Source organism: Podarcis erhardii, assembly GCF_964252035.2.
Source record: "Podarcis erhardii genome assembly, chromosome: 4".
NCBI classification, from domain to species: domain Eukaryota; kingdom Metazoa; phylum Chordata; class Lepidosauria; order Squamata; family Lacertidae; genus Podarcis; species Podarcis erhardii.
The window spans coordinates 23469397-23490486 of NC_138508.1; the positions used below are offsets into that span (position 1 = coordinate 23469397).

General features: G+C 47.3%; 1 protein-coding gene across 5 annotated transcripts in view; it reads left to right on the top strand.

Moving 5' to 3' along the window:
* ELMOD1 (ELMO domain containing 1) overlaps positions 1–21090 on the top strand; it is a 49861-nt gene that overhangs the window by 20184 nt on the left and 8587 nt on the right. The window contains exons 2-10 of one of the 5 annotated variants that reach the window (XM_081860670.1): positions 2827–2878; positions 4693–4838; positions 5662–5690; positions 7129–7226; positions 9524–9653; positions 12114–12247; positions 15352–15420; positions 15681–15704; positions 19907–19957. In XM_081860670.1, coding sequence (XP_081716796.1) covers positions 4694–4838; positions 5662–5690; positions 7129–7226; positions 9524–9653; positions 12114–12247; positions 15352–15420; positions 15681–15704; positions 19907–19957 — 680 coding nt within the window. In that variant the 5' untranslated portion in view covers positions 2827–2878; position 4693. Of the gene's footprint in view, positions 1–2745; positions 2879–4692; positions 4839–5661; positions 5691–7128; positions 7227–9523; positions 9654–12113; positions 12248–15351; positions 15421–15680; positions 15705–19906; positions 19958–21090 lie in introns of all 5 variants that reach the window. The other 4 variants (XM_081860669.1, XM_081860671.1, XM_081860668.1 and 1 more) reach the window with 4 other exon arrangements.

Below are 21090 nucleotides of genomic sequence, written 5' to 3' on the forward strand. Positions count from 1 at the left end.
TCAATTTTGTTTGCCAAACACATTTTTATCCTCGTCCTTGTCTCAGGACACTAGGATGGGAAAACATGAGGTAAGGAAATACAGATAAAGATGATGATGATGATGATGATGATGATGATGATTTACTTATACCTCGCCCATCTGGCCGGGCCTCCCCAGCCACTCTGAGCGGCTTCCAACAGGATACTAAAAACATAATGAAAGATGAAACATTAAAAACTTCCCTAAACAGGGCTGCCTTCAGATGTCTTCTAAAAGTCAGATAGTTGTTTATTTCCTTGACATCTGATGGGAGGGCATTCCACAGGGCGGGTGCCACTACCGAAAAGACCCTCTTCCTGGTTCCCTGTAATCTCACTTCTTGCAGTGAGGGAACCGCCGGAAGGCCCTTGGAGCTGGACCTCAGTGTCTGGGCAGAATGATAGGGGTGGAGATGCTGCTTCAGGTATACTGGGCCCAAGGCCAATAAAGTAGGAAAGTGAGAGAGGCTGAGAGGCAAGCCAGTCAGTGATGTTCAGATAAAGCAGGTATGGGAAGGAAGTCTTTGAGCCTCCAGAAGTCACTGAACTACAACTCTCACCAACCCCAGCAAGTATTGCCAATGGGCATGGATGATGGGAGTTGTAGTTCAGCAACATTTGGAGGGACAGAAGTTCCTCACCTCTGCTCTATATAGAGAAAAGTCAAGTAAGCCTCTTTTTCTAGTAATGTTTACCTCAGCTGATGGGGCCTTTCCTTTCACAAAGGTATGTCCTCAGGTGGGTGGGTTTGCATTCCTGCCTTCTACCCACATATACATCCTCACACATGAATCTGGCATACTCAGATATGCTCATTTGAGTGTGTTTTTTTCTTAGACGGAAGGATTGTGGGAATGGACTTGGTGTGCAGGTTGTTCTGTTAGTCATCCTGTGGCTTTTGTTAACATACATGATTTCAGAGTGCCCAAAACAGGTTTCTTCTCTTAGAATCTGCTGTGACTGTTGGTTGTGGCATTTCTGAAAACCTGCGTTGCACGTTGCCAAGCAGTTTTTTTGGTGCCTGCTGATCTCTCGATGTATGTAGCAGCTCTGATATGTAGTCTGCTCACATCTAGAGAAATAAATCATTGAGGCAGCTGCATCATGAGGACGATCCGCAGAGTATGTAATGTTTTTGAACGACTTTGCTCTGCTATGAACTCCGGTTGCCATAGTGCCTTTCCATGTCTAAACAGATGGATAAACAGACAAATCACTGATCTCTGTATCTGAGAATCTGGCTACTACTTAGTACAATATTGAGGGAAACAAAGAAACATGCAGAAGAAGGTCATCTGAGAAAGGTAGCCCGTTCTTCATAATACCCAGGGCAGGTTTTTAGCAGACTCCTTCACTGACAATCTTATATAAAGCCTGTAAAAGCCATTGGATCTGGTCATATCTGCATATTCATTTACTCTGAAATTTATAAGAGGTTTCTGAAAGCAGGGAAGCTCCTGCTTTCTATCTGAAGCATAAATGAAGCTAATCGGAGTGTCATAATGAATGTGTGCGGTTCAGCAAACTTTATTACACCAGTCCTTAGCAGCGAAAATGATTGCCTTCTCTGTCACTTCCTGTTTAAGCCTAAAGCTTGGCTTTCCTAGAGCTGTGTTCATAATGTCTGTGGGTGGATGAAAGAGTTGTGTCAAGGCACATTATATGTTGTGAGCCATTCCTTCACCTTTATATTTTGACAGCCCCAATCTGCAGCAAGGGACCCAACTAACTGTGGACTTTGCTCACACAGCTGCCATCGCTTGGAGGAGTAGTGGCTCACTCTCTTGGGGCAAGAAGAAGCTATACTACCGATTTGTGTGAAAGGGGTGTACGGGAGTGTTAGCGGAGGGGTAGTACCTCTGGGTAGGGGACACATACTTCCGGGGTTGTTTGTCCACTTTTGGTCCCCACCCTGCTCTCAGCTCTCACCTGTGGGTCCTTGAACAGGCATAGGCAAACTCCAGTCCTCCAGATGTTTGGGACTACAATTCCCATCATCCCTAGCTAACAGGACCAGTGGTCAGGGATGATGGGAATTGTAGTCCCAAACATCTGGAGGGCCGGAGTTTGCCTATACCTGTCCTAGAAGCTGTCAGCATGTGACAGCAGCCACACCCCGGGAACGGCTTCAACTGGCTGGCCAAACTTGGTAAGGGTAGCCAATGGGTCTCAAATGTGAGTTAAGGACTTCCCCTGCATGCAAAGACAGGCTCTGGCAGATTAAGATCAATAGTGGGTCCAATGGTCAAGAAGGTGGTTTGTGCAGATGCTGTAGAGGGAATTGAGTGGCAGATGGGGCTCATCAGCCTGGGAAAGTAGCTCATCTAGGAGAAGGAAAACTCTGATCCTAAACCTCTTCTGCCTTGTGGGATATCTTAGGGAGAAGAAGAGGCTAACGATGAAACCCTACAGAAGTGGTCCCTAAGTGGAGTCCCTAAGATGGTTGGATGGCGTCTTGTACACCTCCTTCCAGCAACTCCTGCAGCCAAGCTGAGTTTGTGCTGGAAAGGGAAAGTGCTGGTCAAGGGCTGGCCCACTTTCTAATTTCTTAAAAATATTAAGTCCTCTTTCTGAAAATGGCGTGCCTTGTTAAAACGCTTCTTCTTCTTTTCTTTTCTTTTCTTTTCTTTTAAAAAAGGCATTAATTTGTAATCTTAGTGGAATTAGGAAAGTCAGCTCATCTTAAAGTGTAATCCATTTCATGAATAGTGTGCTTTCATTGCAGGATTTCTACAAGCAAGAATTATTTTTTGTAAAACAAAACAAAAGATTCCATACTTTTAACTCTCCATTCTTGTTCCTAAAGAAGATCTCCAATGTCATAAGTTTAAGATGGACGAGTAGTGTGTCATTTAAAGGTACCCACCAAATGAATATTATCTTACTTTAGATATCTGGCTATAATATAGTGCTTTCTAAGTAGTATCCACTGTGAGCTGTGTTCTGTAATAGCTTTTTTTGTCCTGCAGAAGCAATGTGATATATCTTACTGGCTCCACTTTGACTGATGTTGGTACTTAAGATAAGCTGATCGGACAATGCAGGCTCCCAGATATGGCATCTGGGCCGCTGTTCTTCTTCTCCACTTCTGCTCTGCCATGGTTTGGCTTAGCATATTATCTGAACCTGGTTTATCTTCTCTTGACAAACTATGAGCCTACAGACTTTGGTTACAGCTCGTGGTTTGTGTAAAGCAAGACAGACCATGAACCTGAGTTTGAATTTGCTACACCAAACCCATGGCTCAGTTCAAAGCAACAAAGCAGGGGTTCAGACCTGCTCTTTTCAGGGTTTGGGTGCATAAGATTAACTCTGTCAGGCAACTGAACCAAGCAGGATTGAACTCACATATCAGCTCATGTGACGGGGGTTCAGTTCTGCTATCTACAGAAGAAACAGCCACATCTCTACCTGCCCCATGCCTGGTGCCACATGGGAAGTCCTGACGGTGCAAATATGGACTGCAGGCCAGAGGTTACCCAGCCCTGAACCAGGTGTCCAGTGTACCTCTGATCAGTGCAATCTTCATTGTGCTGGTATCTATGACACACCACCATCTGCAGGCAGGACTGGGTGCTGTGTCAGCCATCAGGAGTAGAATCGACATAGGGTGGTTGTGTGTATTGTGTACTATGCTGTTACTTGTTGGTTTAAGAACAGTTCCTGTTTGGTGGCTCTCTTGGCTTCAGCTGAAACTACATCAAGTGTTCACTTTGTACAAGGTCCTTGACATTTCCTGAGGGGCACCATTTTCTTCTGCCAACCTAAGACGCTAAAATTCATTCCAGACCCTACGGACTGAAGCTCTTGATTAGAAGCTCTAATGAACTGCATCCAAACCAACTTAGCATTCCTGCCCTTCAGCCCTTTTCACATAGACTAGTCCTTTTCTGAAGCTCACACGTTCTTGCCGTTTTCCAGTGCACTCTGCTCTCATCATCCATTCTCATTTCTCAACATTCCACTCCCTCCACTTCACCTTCTCTCAGAACAGGTTTATACTGAGCATGTGTGGGCCATGCTCTTATGAAATCCCACTGACTATCATTAGCCTCGGCAACGGCTTTTTAATAAAAGCTGCAAAATGTTTACGCTTTGTTAGAGGAAAGCACGTTCCAGGTGTTCCTGTTGACATGTCACGACAACCCATTTCTGCAAGCACACCGTACAAATGGAGAAATGTTTCCGGGAATAGCCACCTCAAACACACACTTCCTGTCCATCTGCAGAAGTCTCTCACCAAACGGTTGTTTAGAATAAATCATTTCTTATCCTTTCTACCTTAAGTTCAGGATTGATCACCCTCAGACTTACCTCTCATGCAGTACCAAATTTCAAATCAGCCCACTGAACCGTTTTCTAAGTATAAACTATAGTACCTCCTCCTGCCCTCCACCCCAAATTCTTATAGTAGTGGGATGTGAATCACCCTAGATGTACAACTGCAGCAGCATGCCTTTTGTCTGAGAATGGCTAGCAGGCTCTCATTTACTAAACGGAACCTTAATTCTTTTGTTTTTGAACATCCTTACTCCTGACAGTAGGCCCCAGTAGTATGGTGTGTGTTAGACATCTTCTTAAAGATAACTTTGAATAATGGAACTCTTTCAGGGGACTTTGCTTCACCTCGGGAGCTTTCCTTGAGTTCTCACTCTAAGGATTCTTTTGACAGAATGCTTGTCCAGGTTTGCCTGTACTTCTATTGCAAATGCTTATGGCGCTGCCTGAAATTCGTGGCGAGGAAACTGACGGGACGCTGCGAGTTGCAAAGGATCTGCTACAGCACAAAGCCTGGTGCTGGCAGAACTATGAAAATCGGTAAGTGGTTTTGAAACCATTGCTCTGGTATTTAATGTTGTTCTGTGTCGTAATTGCTGTGTGTATGAGAGAGAGAGATTACACTGCAGTATAGCTTTAAAATTAGCTTAGGTCTCAACTTGCATTTTAAACTGTAGCCTCAAGCAGAATGTCAACATACCCAGTCAATTGCTAACACATTTTACGTTACTGTGATGGGATGATGAGCTGCTTGTGCGTAAAAGCTTAGTCCCTCAGAGTTTGCCCAGATTAGCAAAGCTCTGTCTGTAGCGGAGCCCCTTAAGCATGGCTCCCTCAATCGCTGGCAGAATCCGACAGTGGGCGTTTGCGGAATCTCTTCCAACATAAAAGCTCCTTAACGGAAACGCGTCTTCTGGACTCTCGGCGTGACAGTTTCCGGCGAGGTGTGGGTATCCCTATAGGAGGTCCTGAAACCTCCTTACTGTTTTCGCTAGAAGTGTCCCAGAGCCATCCCTCCAACTCCCTTTCCCTCGGAGCTCCTTCTCTCCCCCTGCTGGTTCCCTCCTCTGCGGTTAAGTCTCTCCTAACCTCCTTGAGCCCTTCCACCACCTGCTCTTCCGATGGCAGTTCCCTGACAGTTACTAAACCAATATAGCTTGCCTTTTCGTTTGTATCAGTATGAGAACCTTCTTCACTATTTGTGGGGATTTGGCTACACATTTTTATAACTGCATAAGAAAAGAGGAAAGTTTGGAAGGAGAGAATTACAAAGGTTTGTGATAGTATTTTCATTGTTGGCTGTGTTGTTGAAGATGCAAAAAGTCTAATAGAAGTTAAAGTTTTAAAAATGTTTTCTTGACAGAATCGTCATTGAGAAGTTCAAAAAACAAGGTAAGTAAATATTTGTATTTTTGTCTCCATGTTTGACCGATTGTATTAGCAGCTTACACAGGCTTACAAGCAAGAAAACCTGCTTGCCAACATACAAAGCCACATTAGGCCATTCATGCAGCCTTGCATTTAACTACTTGCCTGGTTGCCAGAGGCAACTAGGAGTACCTTGCAGGCGAGTGCATTGAATTCCATCTAGGCAAGTGAGCAGGCTGGGGGAGGTGGAGCTGATATTTGTATTGTTCCCTCCTCTACCAACCTGCTTGGCTTCCATGCGGGCTGCAGAGTGCTCAACAAGACCCAAAGTCAGCTGGTTGTCAGGTCTTGAGAAGACCCTTTCCAAACTCTTATCATGCACAGCACTCTGAAAGCGACTAAGCAACACGCAACCACCAACTGATGGGTCTTGCTAAGCCCTGTTCAAAGCACTGTCTGAGAGCGTCATTGAGAGAGTAATTGGCAGAATGTTTTGTACGCTGAAAAGTGGTATAAAATTCAAGAGAACATTAGTCATAGTCTTTATCCAAGCATATGTTAGCGAGATATCATACAGAATAATCTACTCAGATTTTAAGACCATCAAGGAATATTGCTAAGCTTTGTACCTCAGTTTCTAAGATGCCAGGCATTTTGCAACTTTCCACATTTTTCCTCCCAACACCCTTTTGAGTTAGGACACTGCTCAGGCCGGGAGACAATTTTGTATCTTTCATATTTTAATGCAGACATATAAAATTTGCATTTCCCGAACCAATATTTGAACCAAACACAACTCTCCTTCAAAACTCATACTTCTCCAAATTTGCAATGCAGGCCCAAAAATGCTTTGAGTAGTTAAAGCAATGTACAAAAATGCATTCTTTCATGGGGAAAATTGTGGGAATGCAATGGTGCTTGTATTGGGAGAGAGATGTACGCAATATTGCATGCCAATTTCCAAACAGACTTTTATTTTGTAAAAAATTTACAAACACAAGTAAACCTACTTAAGACTGCAGAAATGAGAATTGGAAGGAAACGGAAATGGAAAGATTGACTTTCCTCTACAACTCTCTACTTACCTCATTTAGCAGATGGAAGGAGAGACTGAGGAACCGTGACTTGTCCAAGGCACTTATTGACCTGGTGCCAATTTACTTACTAATTTGGTTTATTTCATGAGATTTATACATCCCTCAATTGCAAAACAAACAAACAAACCTCAATGCAGTTTGCAGAAAAGTAGACTTGGTGGGGGAGGGATGAGGTGTACATATTGATACAGTTGACCATGTTCAGTATGACGCATGCATACAAAGAAGCCTAGATCTGTGGCGCCACCACTGCTGGAGGGCACCACATTGGCTGTGATACTTCTCACAAAGTTGCATTCTGTTGTTCCTGTAGTGCTTCACTTCCTGTGGTAGTGACCAATGTGCATTAAAAAAATTTTTTCCAGTTGCTCCAGAATTCAGTCAGTGTTCATCCAGATGCTATTGAAAAAACTATAGATGCCATCATGGAACTGAAGAGGATTAATCCAGATGTAAACCCGCAGTAAGTTCGCGTGAATGGAGTGGGATAGCAAAAGCTACCATATTTTTCGCTCTATAGGACGCACTTTTTCCCCTCCAAAAATTAAGGGGAAATGTGTGTGCGTCCTATGGAGCGAATGCAGGCTCCCTGGCTTCAGCGATAGCAACGCGAAGCCTCCGAAGCCTGCGCTCTGGAGGCTTTGCGTTGCTTTCGCTGAAGCCAGGAGAGTCTGCTCTTTGAGGCTGGTGGTGGGGGAAAGCAGCGCTTCTCCCCACCGCCAGCCCCACAGGCTCGGGGGGCAGCAGGAAGGCGCGTGAAGCCTTCGCGCTGCTCCCCGACCTGGTTTTGAGGCTGGCAGTGGGGGGAAGCAGCGCCTCACCGCCAGCCCTACTAGCTCGGTCAAAAAGCCCGCAGGAGCCGCACACTCTTTAAAGGGTGCGTGGCTCCTGTGGGATTTGTGGGAGATGGGGGAATTCCCCCACCTCCTGCAAAAGCATGCAAAAGCCACACGCTCTTTAAAGGCTGTGTGGCTTTTGCGGGCTTTTCCCCAAGGAGGGAAAAGGGACTGACGGGCTGAGTCAGTCCCATCTCCCTCCTGTGGGCTTTTGCGGGAGATGGGGGAATTCCCCCACCTCCCATAATAGCAAGGAGGTGCTCCCAGAGCTGGGGGGGGGGGAATCATATTTTTTCCCTTGATTTCCCCCTCTGAAAACTGGGTGCGCCCTATGGTCAGGTGTGCCCTATAGAGCGAAAAATATGGTATTTTGTGTGCTTAAATTATTGTGTGCTTCATCTCTTTGGGGGGTCTGTCTTCCCACATAAGTTCACAGTCTTGTGTGCTTTGATTCTTTAGTTGTGCCCACTGATGATCACAGGTGACTTTTGGTCTGGTTTCATTTTCTGTCAGTTCAGCCCTTTCATGTCTATGGTACAACTAGATCTGGAGGCAAAGCCCCACCTGTAACAACCACATTATTAATCAAGACGTTGCACCTTCTTGAACCATGACTTGTAAAAGGTGGAAATGAGCCAGTATGTACACACAGGCCAGACACAGAAACTGACACCCAGATTTCTGACCATGCTTTAGCCACCTGAGCCACATCATCCCAAGTTTCCAGCATATATCCATGATGTGAGGCTGTGGTCTAAACCACTGAGCTTCTTGGGCATGCTGATCGGAATGTCAGAGGTTTGAATCCCCACGACGGGGTGAGCTCCCGTTGCTCTGTCCCAGCTCCTGCCAACCTAACAGTTTGAAAGCATGCCAGTACAAGTAGATAAATAGGTACCGCTGTGGCAGGAAGGTCAACTGTGTTTCCGTGCACTCTGGCACTCGTCACAGTCCTCTGTGCACCAGTAGCCATTTACTCATGCTGGCCACATGACCCGGAAAACTGTCTGTGGACAAACACCGACTCCCTCAGCCTGAAAGCAAGATGAGCACCGCAACCCCATAGTTGCTTTGACTGGACTTAACCGTCCAGGGGTCCTTTACCTTTTTACCTTGCGACAGAACTACTCCTGTTCCTAGGTTGTGTGTGAAGTTCTCCTTCAGCCTACGTTCTCACCGGCCATCTTTATGTTGCCTGTGTCATTTCTTCATGTGAACAGGGATGGTAAACATGCATATTTTTTGTATTTACAATCTCAGCCCCGACCCCCCCCCCCCAAAAAAAAATAGTGCCCTACTCAGGGCTTCACTTATTATAAAGATGATTGGTATCTGTTTCCAATACCAGGCCTGACTCCTACATTATGTGTAGAAAAGTGCGCTCTGCACATGCTCAGAAGCATTTTCCTCATCATTAAACTATTAGTTTTTATCTACCCTAGAATTAAGGATCCAGGCTTCTAGACCATATGGTGTGGGTTTTTTCCCATGTAGACCTGAGCCACAACTGTGGGGCAGCATGTCCCCCTTCCACACACAAAAATCCACACCAGGTTTTCCATTGCCACTTGGCACAGAGCAAATCAGGTCTGCTGGAAGTGAAGGCTTATGGGAGAGCAGCAAAGAGCATAGTTGTCAAAGGGAGCTTTGAAAATGATGTGACCTTAGGGGAAGCGATGTCAATAGTCTCTTTCGCTTTTCTCCCTGCCGTGGGCATCACCTGTGGCAAAGCTTCTCTGCTATCAGTGAAGGCAGCGCAACATAGGTTCAGAACTGCTGTTCCATTGCCTCAATGAGCATGCCTTTTCACATTCATGAATGGCGGAAAGGATAAAAGTGTAGCTCCACGCTGAGGTAATGTCAATCATGCAAAGCTAAATTACTGAGCGTAGTGTTCTTACCTTTTGTCATCTTTTCACTCTAGGCTAGGTGTCTCTCTGCAGGCCTGCCTCCTACAGATTGTAGGGTACAGGAATTTGATTGCAGAGGTGGAAAAACTGCGTAGAGAGCCCTATGATTCTGAGGATCCCCAGCATGAAGAAATGCTTCTGAAGGTAAACTGTGGAGGCGCACTTCCAAAGAGCTCTTTACATTCCGAGAGACCGTTAACTGAAACCAGTCTCCGCAAAAGGCTTGACCGCACAATTGTCTGTACTGAGAACAGCTTGTTACCTCCAATTTATTTATTAGCATGATCTAGGCTAAGCGTAGAGGGACGCAGATGGCACTGTGGGTTAAACCACAGAGCCTAGGACTTGCTGATCAGAAGGTCGGTGCTTCGAATCCCCGCGACGGGGTGAGCTCCCGTTTCTCAGTCCCAGCTCCTGCCCACCTAGCAGTTCAAAAGCACACAGTGCAAGTAGATAAATAGGTACCACTTCAGCGGGAAGGTAAACGGTGTTTCCGTGCGCTGCTCTGGTTCGCCAGAAGTGGCTTAGTCATGCTGGCCTCATGACGCAGAAGCTGTAAGCCGGCTCCCTCAGCCAGTAAAGCGAGATGAGCGCCACAACCCCAGAGTCGGCCATGACTGGACCTAATGGTCAGGGGTCACTTTACCTTTTAGGCTAAGCATGGGTAACCTTTTTCTTTTGTTGAGGGCCACATTCCCTCTGAATTAATCTGCCAGGGGACACATGCCCTTGGGTAGATTCCAAGACAAACATGTTCTGGAGACGCTAACTCAGAATAAAGACTCTCCTGTTCAGAATATCAGCTCATTTCTGTGTTTACCTCTGTCCTCTCCTGCTTCTGATTCTGCACTTCTCTCTGCCACAGACTCCCCCCACTCACTAAGCCCTGTTACCTCTTCAGCTTCCGATATCTCCTTCTGGTCTCCTCCCTCTGATCACTTACCATCACCACCACCCCCAATCCCCTGGCCCTGAGCCTTCTTCCCTTGGGGGTTCCCCAGTTGTTTCCCCCTCCCCCCTCCTCTGCATCCAACCAGTCCATGACACAGATGCACCTCACCCAAGGCAGGTGTTTCATAAATGGGGAGCTACCACCGAGATGGCCCTGCCACAGGTCAGGGCCAGCTGTGCAGCCTCCAGGGGTGGCATCACCAACAAGGCTTCTCCTGATGAGCCCACATGCCAGTGCTGAGAAGGCAAAACAGGGCAGAGCAACAAATATAATTTTTTACCTTGACACATTTGGCTAGTTTCTGCGCACACTCTCACACCCCTCTCTATGCTCCATGCAGACAATCAAAGGCCTTATCAAGGACACTTTCCACCCATGCAAAAACATAGTGGGTGTGAAGCAGGGCCAGTGAGCAAGTGGTCTGGAGACAGACTTCGGAGGGCCGGATTTGGTTCCCCTTGTCCCAGGTTCCCTACATCTCCCGTAGGGGATGTGCTGGTAAAATGATGTAGGCTGCCTGAGACCTGCTATCAGGTTTTCTGATACAGTGGTACCTCGGGTTAAGTACTTAATTTGTTCTGGAGGTCCGTTCTTAACCTGAAACTGTACTTCACCTAAAGCACCACTTTAGCTAATGGGGCCTCCTGCTGCTGCTGCGCCACTGGAGCACGATTTCTGTTCTCATTCTGAAGCAAAGTTCTTAACCCAAGGTACTATTTCTGGGTTAGCGGAGTCTGTAACCTGAAGCGTATGTAACCTGAGGTACCACTGTACTGTTTACTTTTAAAACATCCATAGGGAAGAGGAGTGTTGGAGGATGAAGGTGTTAATCTTTCTTTTCCTCAGAATGAGGGAATGACAGGAATGAAATCTGTGATGGGCCAAAGGAGAGGGGAAAGTATTGGGGTTTGGGTGTCCTGTCAGCAGAGAGTTTTTGGCCAGAGGTGGTAAGGGGGGCAGTTAGTGGGGGACAGTATTAGCTAGACAGAGGTGACAAGCAACACAAGCAGGGGCACAGCCCATAGTAAAGAATAATAGTAAAGAATAAGGTTTAAATATTACTAATATTACTAATACTAAATATTACTAAAGTCACCCCTTCATTTCTTGCTGCGCATCTCTTAGGGCAGCATGAATTTTTACTTGGGGGTAGGGCTGTGAAGCGGAGGGGCCCTGAATCTGCTCTCCTTCCTGAAAGCACTTGTATATGTCTCCTTTATTTCCTTGTTTGTTTGTGCCCTTGTGAAATTGGCTTAAGGGGGGGGGGGAATCTCTCAAGCCTTGGAGAATCAAGAAGGCTAATCGCCTTAGTGCTTTGAAACTGCACTGAGATTTGCAACCAAATAAACTTGAGGGGCCCCCCCCACTTATGCAGAGGCAGTGAATATGCCCAGTGAGCCCTTGTCAATGTTTTTACACCATTTCTACATTAGGCCAAAAGAGCGGGGGGGGGGGGGGGTTCCAGCAGGCAGTATTTCAAATGTCTGCTATGTCTAAGGAATACTTCTTCCTCAATCTGTATTTGCTCCAGGCTCCTCCAATGCATAACAATGAAGGCAAAATCCCATAGAGAACTACTAGTTTCAGAAATGTCAATCCATTGAAGGTCTGAGTTGTAACATACCTGTGATTTTTCCCTCCCCCTCCTGTAGCTATGGAAATGCTTGAAACCTGATTTCCCATTGGAAGCCCGGATTTCCAAGCAGTGGTGTGAAATTGGTTTCCAAGGCGATGATCCTAAAACAGATTTCAGAGGAATGGGCCTCCTGGGGCTGTATAACTTATTGTAAGTATATTTCTGTTTCTCTTAAAGGTTGAACCTAAAGGTATAAATTATCCTCCTGCTTATATGTTTCAGGCTTTGTTAAGGCAATTGTCATTCTAGATAGCTTGTAGGTTCCTACCACAGTTGCTGCAATTTTTCATCCCTCTTGATGAGAAGTAATTTCTTTTTCTTTTCTAGGAACAATTTATTTTACATTATCCACAACCCAGTTATATCCAGTGCTTCATGAGCAGACATTCTGCATGCCCAGCAATTGGGCTTTCCTTCTCCTCATGGGTGGCGCTGTGTTCTAAATCACAGAACCTAGGGCTTGCCGATCAGAAGGTCGGCGGTTTAAATCCCTGCAATGGTGTGAGCTCCCGCTGCTCGGTCCCAGCTCCTGCCAACCTAGCGGTTTGAAAGCACGTCAAAATGCAAGTAGATAAATAGATACCGCTCCGGCGGGAAGGTAAACGGCGTTTCCGTACGCTGCTCTGGTTCGCCAGAAGCGGCTTAGTCATGCTGGCCACATGACCCGGAAGCTGTACGCCGGCTCCCTTGGCCAGTAAAATGAGATGAGCTACACAACCCCAGAGTCGTCCGTGACTGGGCCTAACAGTCAGGGGTCCCTTTATGTTTACCTTTCTCCTCACACATCCCAAAATCTGTTCCAGAAGTTCCCCCAATCCTGTGTATTTAAAGACAATATTCTTTGAGGCATCCAGTTTTTAAGAAAGCAATTCAATTTCCGTCTCTCATCACTCTCGTTTTCTCTCTCTCTCACATGGCTGGTTAATTTTGCCATTGATCTGTGATCCCCCATAATGTCTCAAACAAATACGCTCACTGATGGAGCTTTTCCTTGTCCCTAGCATGCATGAATGCATTTATTTAGATCATTTTTAATAGGAGTCTATTTCACACATTGCAATATGTAAGATAAAGAGTGTAGCAGCACATGGCAGCTTCACAGCCACAGAAAGAAGACCGACTGTCTTGCTTAAGCGTACAGATTACATATTCTTTATTATTGGTCATTGGCCCAAACAGAACAAAACCAACATCTGTACAGGTAGAATATCATAGCATACAAAATACCCGAAAGTGGGTTGTAAAACATAAATGACATAAAATATCAGGAATATCTGAAACATGTTTAAAGTAAGATGTACAATATGATAACTTAAAATAAGAAGTTAAGAGTCAGTCCCCCCCCCCAAAAAAAACCATGTTTGCCAAACCTGGTTCATACGGTACATTTTAAATGTACAAACCGGGTACAGTGGTGCCTCGCAAGACGAAATTAATTCGTTCCGCAAGTTTTTTCTTCTTGCGAGTTTTTCGTCTTGCGAAGCACGGTTTCCCATAGGAATGCATTGAAAACCAATTAATGCGTTCCTAGGGAGACCGCCTTCAGACTAGGTCCGGGGACAGTCTTTCCCCGGACCTCTTCTGAAGGCTGGTGGGGGGGGGAGGACTTTTCTCCCCACCGCCAGGCTTCAGAACAGCCTTCTGAAGGCTGGCGGTGGGAAGAAAAGCCCTTCTCCCGCCGCCAGCCTTCAGAAGAGTTCCTGCAGGGCTGCCTAGGCTGCGAATAGCAGCCTGCTGCCGGGTGCGAGGGACGCTCTGAAGCAGAGCGCCCCTCGGGCGGGGCAGACATCTGCAGCTTGGGGAGCCCTGCCGGACTTCCCCACAGGGCTCTCCAAGCTGCGGATAGCAGCCTGCTGCCCCGCACGAGGGGCGCTCTTAAGCAGAGCGCCCCTCGGGTGGGGCAGACATCTGCAGCTTGGGGAGCCCTGCCGGACTTCCCCACAGGGCTCTCCAAGCTGCGGATAGCAGCCTGCTGCCCCGCACGAGGGGCGCTCTTAAGCAGAGCGCCCCTCGGGCGGGGCAGACATCTGCAGCTTGGGGAGCCCTGCCGGACTTCCCCACAGGGCTCTCCAAGCTGCGGATAGCAGCCTGCTGCCCCGCACGAGGGGCGCTCTTAAGCAGAGTGCCCCTCGGGCGGGGCAGACATCTGCAGCTTGGGGAGCCCTGCCGGACTTCCCCACAGGGCTCTCCAAGCTGTGGATAGCAGCCTGCTGCCCCGCACGAGGGGCGCTCTTAAGCAGAGCGCCCCTCGGGCGGGGCAGACATCTGCAGCTTGGGGAGCCCTGCCGGACTTCCCCACAGGGCTCTCCAAGCTGCGGATAGCAGCCTGCTGCCCCGCGCGAGGGGCGCTCTTAAGCAGAGCGCCCCTCGGGTGGGGCAGACATCTGCAGCTTGGGGAGCCCTGCCGGACTTCCCCACAGGGCTCTCCAAGCTGCGGATAGCAGCCTGCTGCCCCGCGCGAGGGGCGCTCTTAAGCAGAGCGCCCCTCGGGTGGGGCAGACATCTGCAGCTTGGGGAGCCCTGCCGGACTTCCCCACAGGGCTCTCCAAGCTGCGGATAGCAGCCTGCTGCCCCGCATGAGGGGCGCTCTTAAGCAGAGCGCCCCTCGGGTGGGGCAGACATCTGCAGCTTGGGGAGCCCTGCCGGACTTCCCCACAGGGCTCTCCAAGCTGCGGATAGCAGCCTGCTGCCCCGCACGAGGGGCGCTCTTAAGCAGAGCGCCCCTCGCGCGCGGCAGACATTCACAGCTTGGGGAGCCCTGCGGGGAACTCTTCTGAAGGCTGGAGGCGGGAGAAGGGCTTTTCTTCCCACCGCCAGCCTTCAGAACAGCCTTCTGAATGTTGGCGGTGGGGAGGAAAAACCCTCCTCCCACCGCAAGCCCCGGGAAGAGAGGAGAAGCTGCGCGCCTTCTCCTCTGTTCCCGGACCTCCCACCGCAAGCCTTCAGGACAGGTCCGGGAACAGAGGGGAAGGCGCGCAGCTTCTCCTCTCTTCCCGGGGCTTGCGGTGGGAGGAGGGTTCCCCGCTGTCCCCGGAGATTTCCCTATGGGCTTTCGTTTTGCGAAGCAAGCCCATAGGGAAATTCGTCTTGCGAAGCCGCTAAAAATCGGAAAACCCTTTCGTCTTGCGGGTTTTTCATTTAGCGAGGCATTCGTCTTGCGGGGCACCACTGTATCTGCATATAGTTTGAGGAAATGTACCTATAGATGTTTGGAGCGATGTTGTAAAACTCTCAAATGTGCTTTTCTTCTCCAGATATTTTGCTGAATGTGATGCTGCTGCAGCTCAGCAAATCCTCTCTGACTCCCTTCAACCAAAATACAGGTAACATTTTGAAGCTGGAAATAGCAGCCACCTCGAATAAATAAATCCTATTTGTAATAATTCAGCATCTCTTTTACTGTTAACATAAAAGATTGTGTTTCTCGAACTGTTACTTAAGATTAGAGAGATAAAATGCCTCATTTCCATGTGTTCTACAGTCTGATTTTACTGTTAAATACATAAAATTTAATCCAAGTTTATATTGATTTTTAAGCTATTTATTTTTCCTTTCCCTTTCGCCCCCATCTTTCACAATGAAGGGAAGTCACTAAAGAGGAGCTCAGGTATTTTTTTTTTTCCTTTTGCCTTTTATAATCCTTTCAAAACTTAAAGCAGAAAAATATATATTCCAGGACAGCCTTTGCCAGCCTGGTGCCCTCCAGATGTTTCAGACTTCCATCAGCCCTAGCCAGAGCATGCTGATGTGTGGGCTATGTAGAATATAATTCCAGAATATAACAATGTCTATACAGAGCCTTAGTGGGGAGACAAGGCAAAGTGGCAAAGGGCAAAGACTTTCTCTCTGCTTTCCACCCGAAGACTAGATCAGGCATAGGCAAACTCCGGCCCTCCAGATGTTTGGGACTACAATTCCCATCATCCCTGACCACTGGTCCTGTTAGCTGGGGATGATAGGAATTGTAGTCCCAAACATCTGGAGGGCCAGAGTTTGCCTATGCCTGGACTAGATGTATCAGGATTAAGTTACAGGAGGGTAGATCTCGTCTGAGCACTGGGTGAAACCTTTGGACATTAAGAGCAATTTGACAACTGGACCAATGAGGCAGAAGGGTGGTGGGCTTTTCCTTCCTGGGGGGTCTTCAAGCAGAGGCAAGGACAGCCACCTCTTTGGGATGTATCTGTGGAATTCCTGCATCAGGCAGAGGGTTGAACCAGTTGACCTCCTGGACCATCTCCATCTCTACTAGCAACCAATAAGTTGGCCTCCTCCTTATAGGACCGTGATATATTTTTCACACATGGGACACTTCAAAGTACCTATCTGACTGGCTGACCTTACTATGAAAAAGGGAGAACACATGATCAAAGCATAATTGAATCTCGTGCTGCAATGGCCACGTGCTTAGATGGTTTCAAAATAGGGTAAGGTAACATTATGGAGGATAAAGCTAGCAATAGCTACTAGTAGTCACAGTGGCCCAATAGAACCTTCAGGTTGGCCTTTCTTTTTCAGTTGCTGGTCAGCAATAGCGAGAAAGGGCCATGCAACAGGCTGAGAAGTGTGCATTCTGTAGCATGTCACTGATGCAATAACAACACATTAGTGGTGTATTTATACTGAGTCATCCACACACAGTTCTGCTTTATCAGTTGTTCTGCAGTGCTTTCCAAATGTCACAGCATTATTGCTGTCCTGCGCACTATAGCACAACAGAAGCAGGACAAAGCAACAACAACCCTGGAAATACTATGTCATAAAGGGTTTTATGCACTGATTGGAAACAGAGCAGGATGCCCACCCTGTAATCTTTGCAGGTCAAACAATATTGAAAGTGGAGTTGCACATAGCTAGCATGAGCATAAATAATCAAGAATGCACAGTAAAAAGGATTTCTATGATTCTATGATTTATGGAGGGGCTCTCTGTATATATCACTATTATGCCTTGGTTCTGAGCTTCCCAAAAGCATCTAGTTAGTCGCTTTTGGAAATACAGAACTGAACTAGATCAGTCTGGCCTGATCCTCCAAGGCTCTTTTTATGTTACTGTTTTCAATGTAATTGAGTAGTCTTGTCTTAAAGCAACAAAACCAAATTTTATCTTAAATTTGAAAGAAAAAAAAGGTTGCTTAAAAACCAACAGCAAGCACCAGGGGAAAGCACAGAAAAGCATTACATTATCTAATGCCAGATATCACCTCTGTTATTTCCTGTGGAATAGGGAGTCCAAGGGCACAGTAATTATACATGAATCCCTCACGTGCAATTTCATCAGCCACACACCCAGCCAGAAGAAGCGCACATTGTCTTCGTTCCAAGAGTACCACCGAAACGTTTGAGCAGCACTATGTTCGTACCAAGGTCACAAGAATAGGCAGATGGCATAGAACTAGTTAGAATATTCTGGAGAGCTGGAAAGAATGTCGACAGCCTCCTGAAGGGCTTATGCCTTCAAACAGACAGTGGCTGAGGGCAGTTCCAGATGTGATATTTTTCAGTGCAGTGATAATTTCTACACCGCAGCTTCTAGACATGTCTGATAGCAGCAGGAGAATTTATGACACTTAGGGTATTCCCCCCTCCCCCAAAAGGGGTTATTCGGTAAGATGAATGACACTGATCCAGGTGCCCAAAGTGCAGCGCTCTGACCATTATGCCATACTGTCTGTCGCTGTGTGGAAGACTAATAGATTACGCCTATTAACAGATGCTTAAGACAACACTGCACTCCATGAAGCTGAGTCAGTACAGAAGCATCTTTATTTTTAGAATTTTCACCTAGCAATGCCAAGCAACAAAAAATATACCACAAGCTATTGGTGTTTTCAATGTGCTCTTTTTTTCTTTCCTTTTTAAGTGCCATTTCTTCCAGTCTAGTTTAAACACCATTTCCTTGAAGATTCATTAGTTTTATATAATCTGGGGGAGGAGAAGGAGAGAGAGAAGTGAGGGTTGTATATGTTTTTCCTTGAAGAATGCAATCCTCTTTTTCACTTCTTAGTTCTTTAAATAGGCCAAAGTAGAAAGGCAAGCCTCAAAAATCACACAGAAGTCCAAACCTGGACTAAAGAAAATAAATAAATTCAGCACAGAGGGGAAAGAAAATGGTGGCTAAAGGTGTAGGCTTTGATGACAAAATAGATTTAGAATTCAGGACTGTGTGTATTACTGCGTTTCTGCACTTTTACATAAAACCATATTCCATTTTCTGTGTGGCAAAGTTGTGGTGCGGCAAATCCCCCTGTCGTTCTTTGTGTGCATGTCTGTGCATGTAGTTTTCCAATAAAAAGCATCTACCAGACCCAGAAATAATTTTAGAGACACGTATCTTCTAGAGTGCCTTTTTGTTGCTGTTGAGATGTTGTTGTTGGTAATGAAAAATATAATGTGTTGATATTTTATTAATCTGTGAAGTGGGATTCGTGCTTTGGGGTGGGGTGGGGCTTTAATTATTGCTGTCAGGTGTGTTTTGTACTGTTTGGTGCTTTCTAGTGTGTCTGAAAAAAATATACACAGCCCCTGCTGTGGCAGCTGTAATAGCAAAAACATCAAAGAAAGAGGAAAATTCCAAGGCCGTGTATTAGCCAAAATGATGGTACAGTGGTGCCTCGCAAGACGAAATTAATTCGTTCCGCAAGTTTTTTCTTCTTGCGAGTTTTTCGTCTTGCGAAGCACGGATTCCCATAGGAATGCATTGAAAATCAATCAATGCGTTCCTATGGAAACCGCCTTCAGACCAGATCCGGGGACAGTCTGTCCCCCAACCTCTTCTGAAGGCTGGGGGGGGGGGACAAGGGCTTTTCTTCCCACCGCCAGCCTTCAGAAGGCTGTTCTGAAGGCTGGCGGTGGGAAGAAAAGCCCTTCTCCCCACCTCCCGCCACGCAAGCTCCGGGGACAGGAGGGCTTTGCTGCCGACCGCCAGCATTTTAAAAGCCCCCGGGACAGCGGAGTCTTTGCTCCCCCCCGCCTGCCTTCAAAAGCTGTCCGGGATAGCGGAGAAACGCGCTGCGCTTCTCCGCTATCCCGGGAAGGCAGGTGGGGGGGGCAAAGACTTTTGCCCCCCGCCGGCCTTCAGAAGAGGTCCAGGACCTCTTCTGAAGGCCGGCGGTGGGCGAAAGTCTTTGCTCCCGACGGCCAGCATTTTAAAAGCGGTCCGGGATAGCGTGAAAGCGCAGCGTGCTTCCCTGCTATCCCGGACCGCTTTTAAAATGCTGGCGGTGGGGAGCAAAGCCTTTCGGCCCCCGCCGGCCTACATCCCTAACGTTAGAAACACCTTAGCAGTGAAGCATAGTAGGTGGCCTCTTGATTTGTGTCCACCACCAACCCAATCACTTTTCACTAAAGTAGCAGTGTTGGCTGATTACCTGGGCTAGTTTCAAATGACTTGGGTCACATCTGGTTTACTGAATTTCAAAGACTGCAGTCCACCTTGCCCAGGGCTGAAAGGAATACAGAGTTTTCCGCTGATTCTTCCCCATCCTTCAGTATCTCAGAATTGGCCCATCCTTCTACTGTATTTTATCCTTCTAAAGGCTTCACAGAGTATACGTAAGGTGTCTTTGACAGGTAATATCCAAGGCATAGACCTCTTTTTAGACTGCACTGATGAGCATGTGATTGGGGCACGAGGCAAGCAGGTTAGGTTGGCTACAGAAGTTTACATCTTCCAGAGCTTAAAAGAATACAAAAATCCACAACACCAAGAATAAAATGATACCAAGTCGATAGACCTTTTCACGATTACCATGCAGAGAGAGAAACCCGTTTCCGATTTGAACAGCAACTTCCGCTTTTTATTTTTCAGCAAATTCAGCAAGGCTGAATGGGAGAAGAAAAAGTTTGATAAGGCCATTGGGTAAGTATGTAATTCCAAGGTCGAAAGATCTCTCTCCCCCTCCCCCTCACTTTCCATACACCCATACCCTCCACTGCTTTGAGGCACAGTCAACCTTCATGCTCACTGGCATCAGTTATTCTTAACTACGGGGATGGACAACCTGTGGCCCTCCAGATGTCGCTGTAAAGCATGTCCCATCGTCCCTGACAATGAGCAACATCTAGAGGGCCACGCGTTCCTCACCCCATGCTTATCATTGAAGTGGAGGAATAAGGGATTGGGGGCATTAGAGTCAAGCAACTCTTGGTTGAGCTTAATGGGTGGGATTCACCTAACGAACCCTGCCAAGGGAAGCTCTGCAGAAGCTTGTGCAGCAGGGCTTTCCCCCCTCCTCCTTCATGCCCCCCCAAAAAATTGGTTTGCGAGAGGGCGTTAGGAGAATCCCAAAAACAGCAGCAGCAGCAGCAGCAGCACTGGTGGTGATTCACTTTGCTCCGTCTCTCCTCAAGAAGACTTTATTGAGCCCAAACATCTGGAAAGTTCAAAGGGCCATAGAGCTTTGTGGGCAGAAGGTCCCTGGTCAAACCCCCAACATCCTCAGGGCTGAGAAGAACCTATTTCTGAAACCACTGCAGGCTCTAGCGGTGGGGGAACTAGATCTGGCTGGCAGGCCAGATTCCTCAGTCCACCACCCTCCACAGGTCATGTCTGATAGTTGAGCAGGGCCATCCAGAACAGCGTCAGGTGACTGTAACTGCTGATCAGCCTATAGCATCAGGCATAGGGCAGGTGGGTGTGGGTTGTGAGGAGCAGCCTCACAGTCCAAGTTGGGATCATTGGGGAGGGGTTGTTTTGTTTTGTTACAGTGGTGCCCCGCAAGACGAATGCCTTGCAAGACGAAAAACCCGCTAGACGAAAGGGTTTTCCGTTTTTTGAGGCGCTTCACAAGACGAATTTCCCTATGGGCTTGCTTTGCAAGAAGAAAGCCCATAGGGAAATCTCCGGGGACCTCTTTTAAATGCTGGCGGTGGGGACCAAAGCCTTTCCCCCCCCCCTCCGGCCTTCAGAAGAGGTCCAGGAAGGCCGGCAGGGGCCGAAAGGCTTTGCTCCCCACCGCCAGCATTTTAAAAGCGGTCCGGGATAGCAGGGAA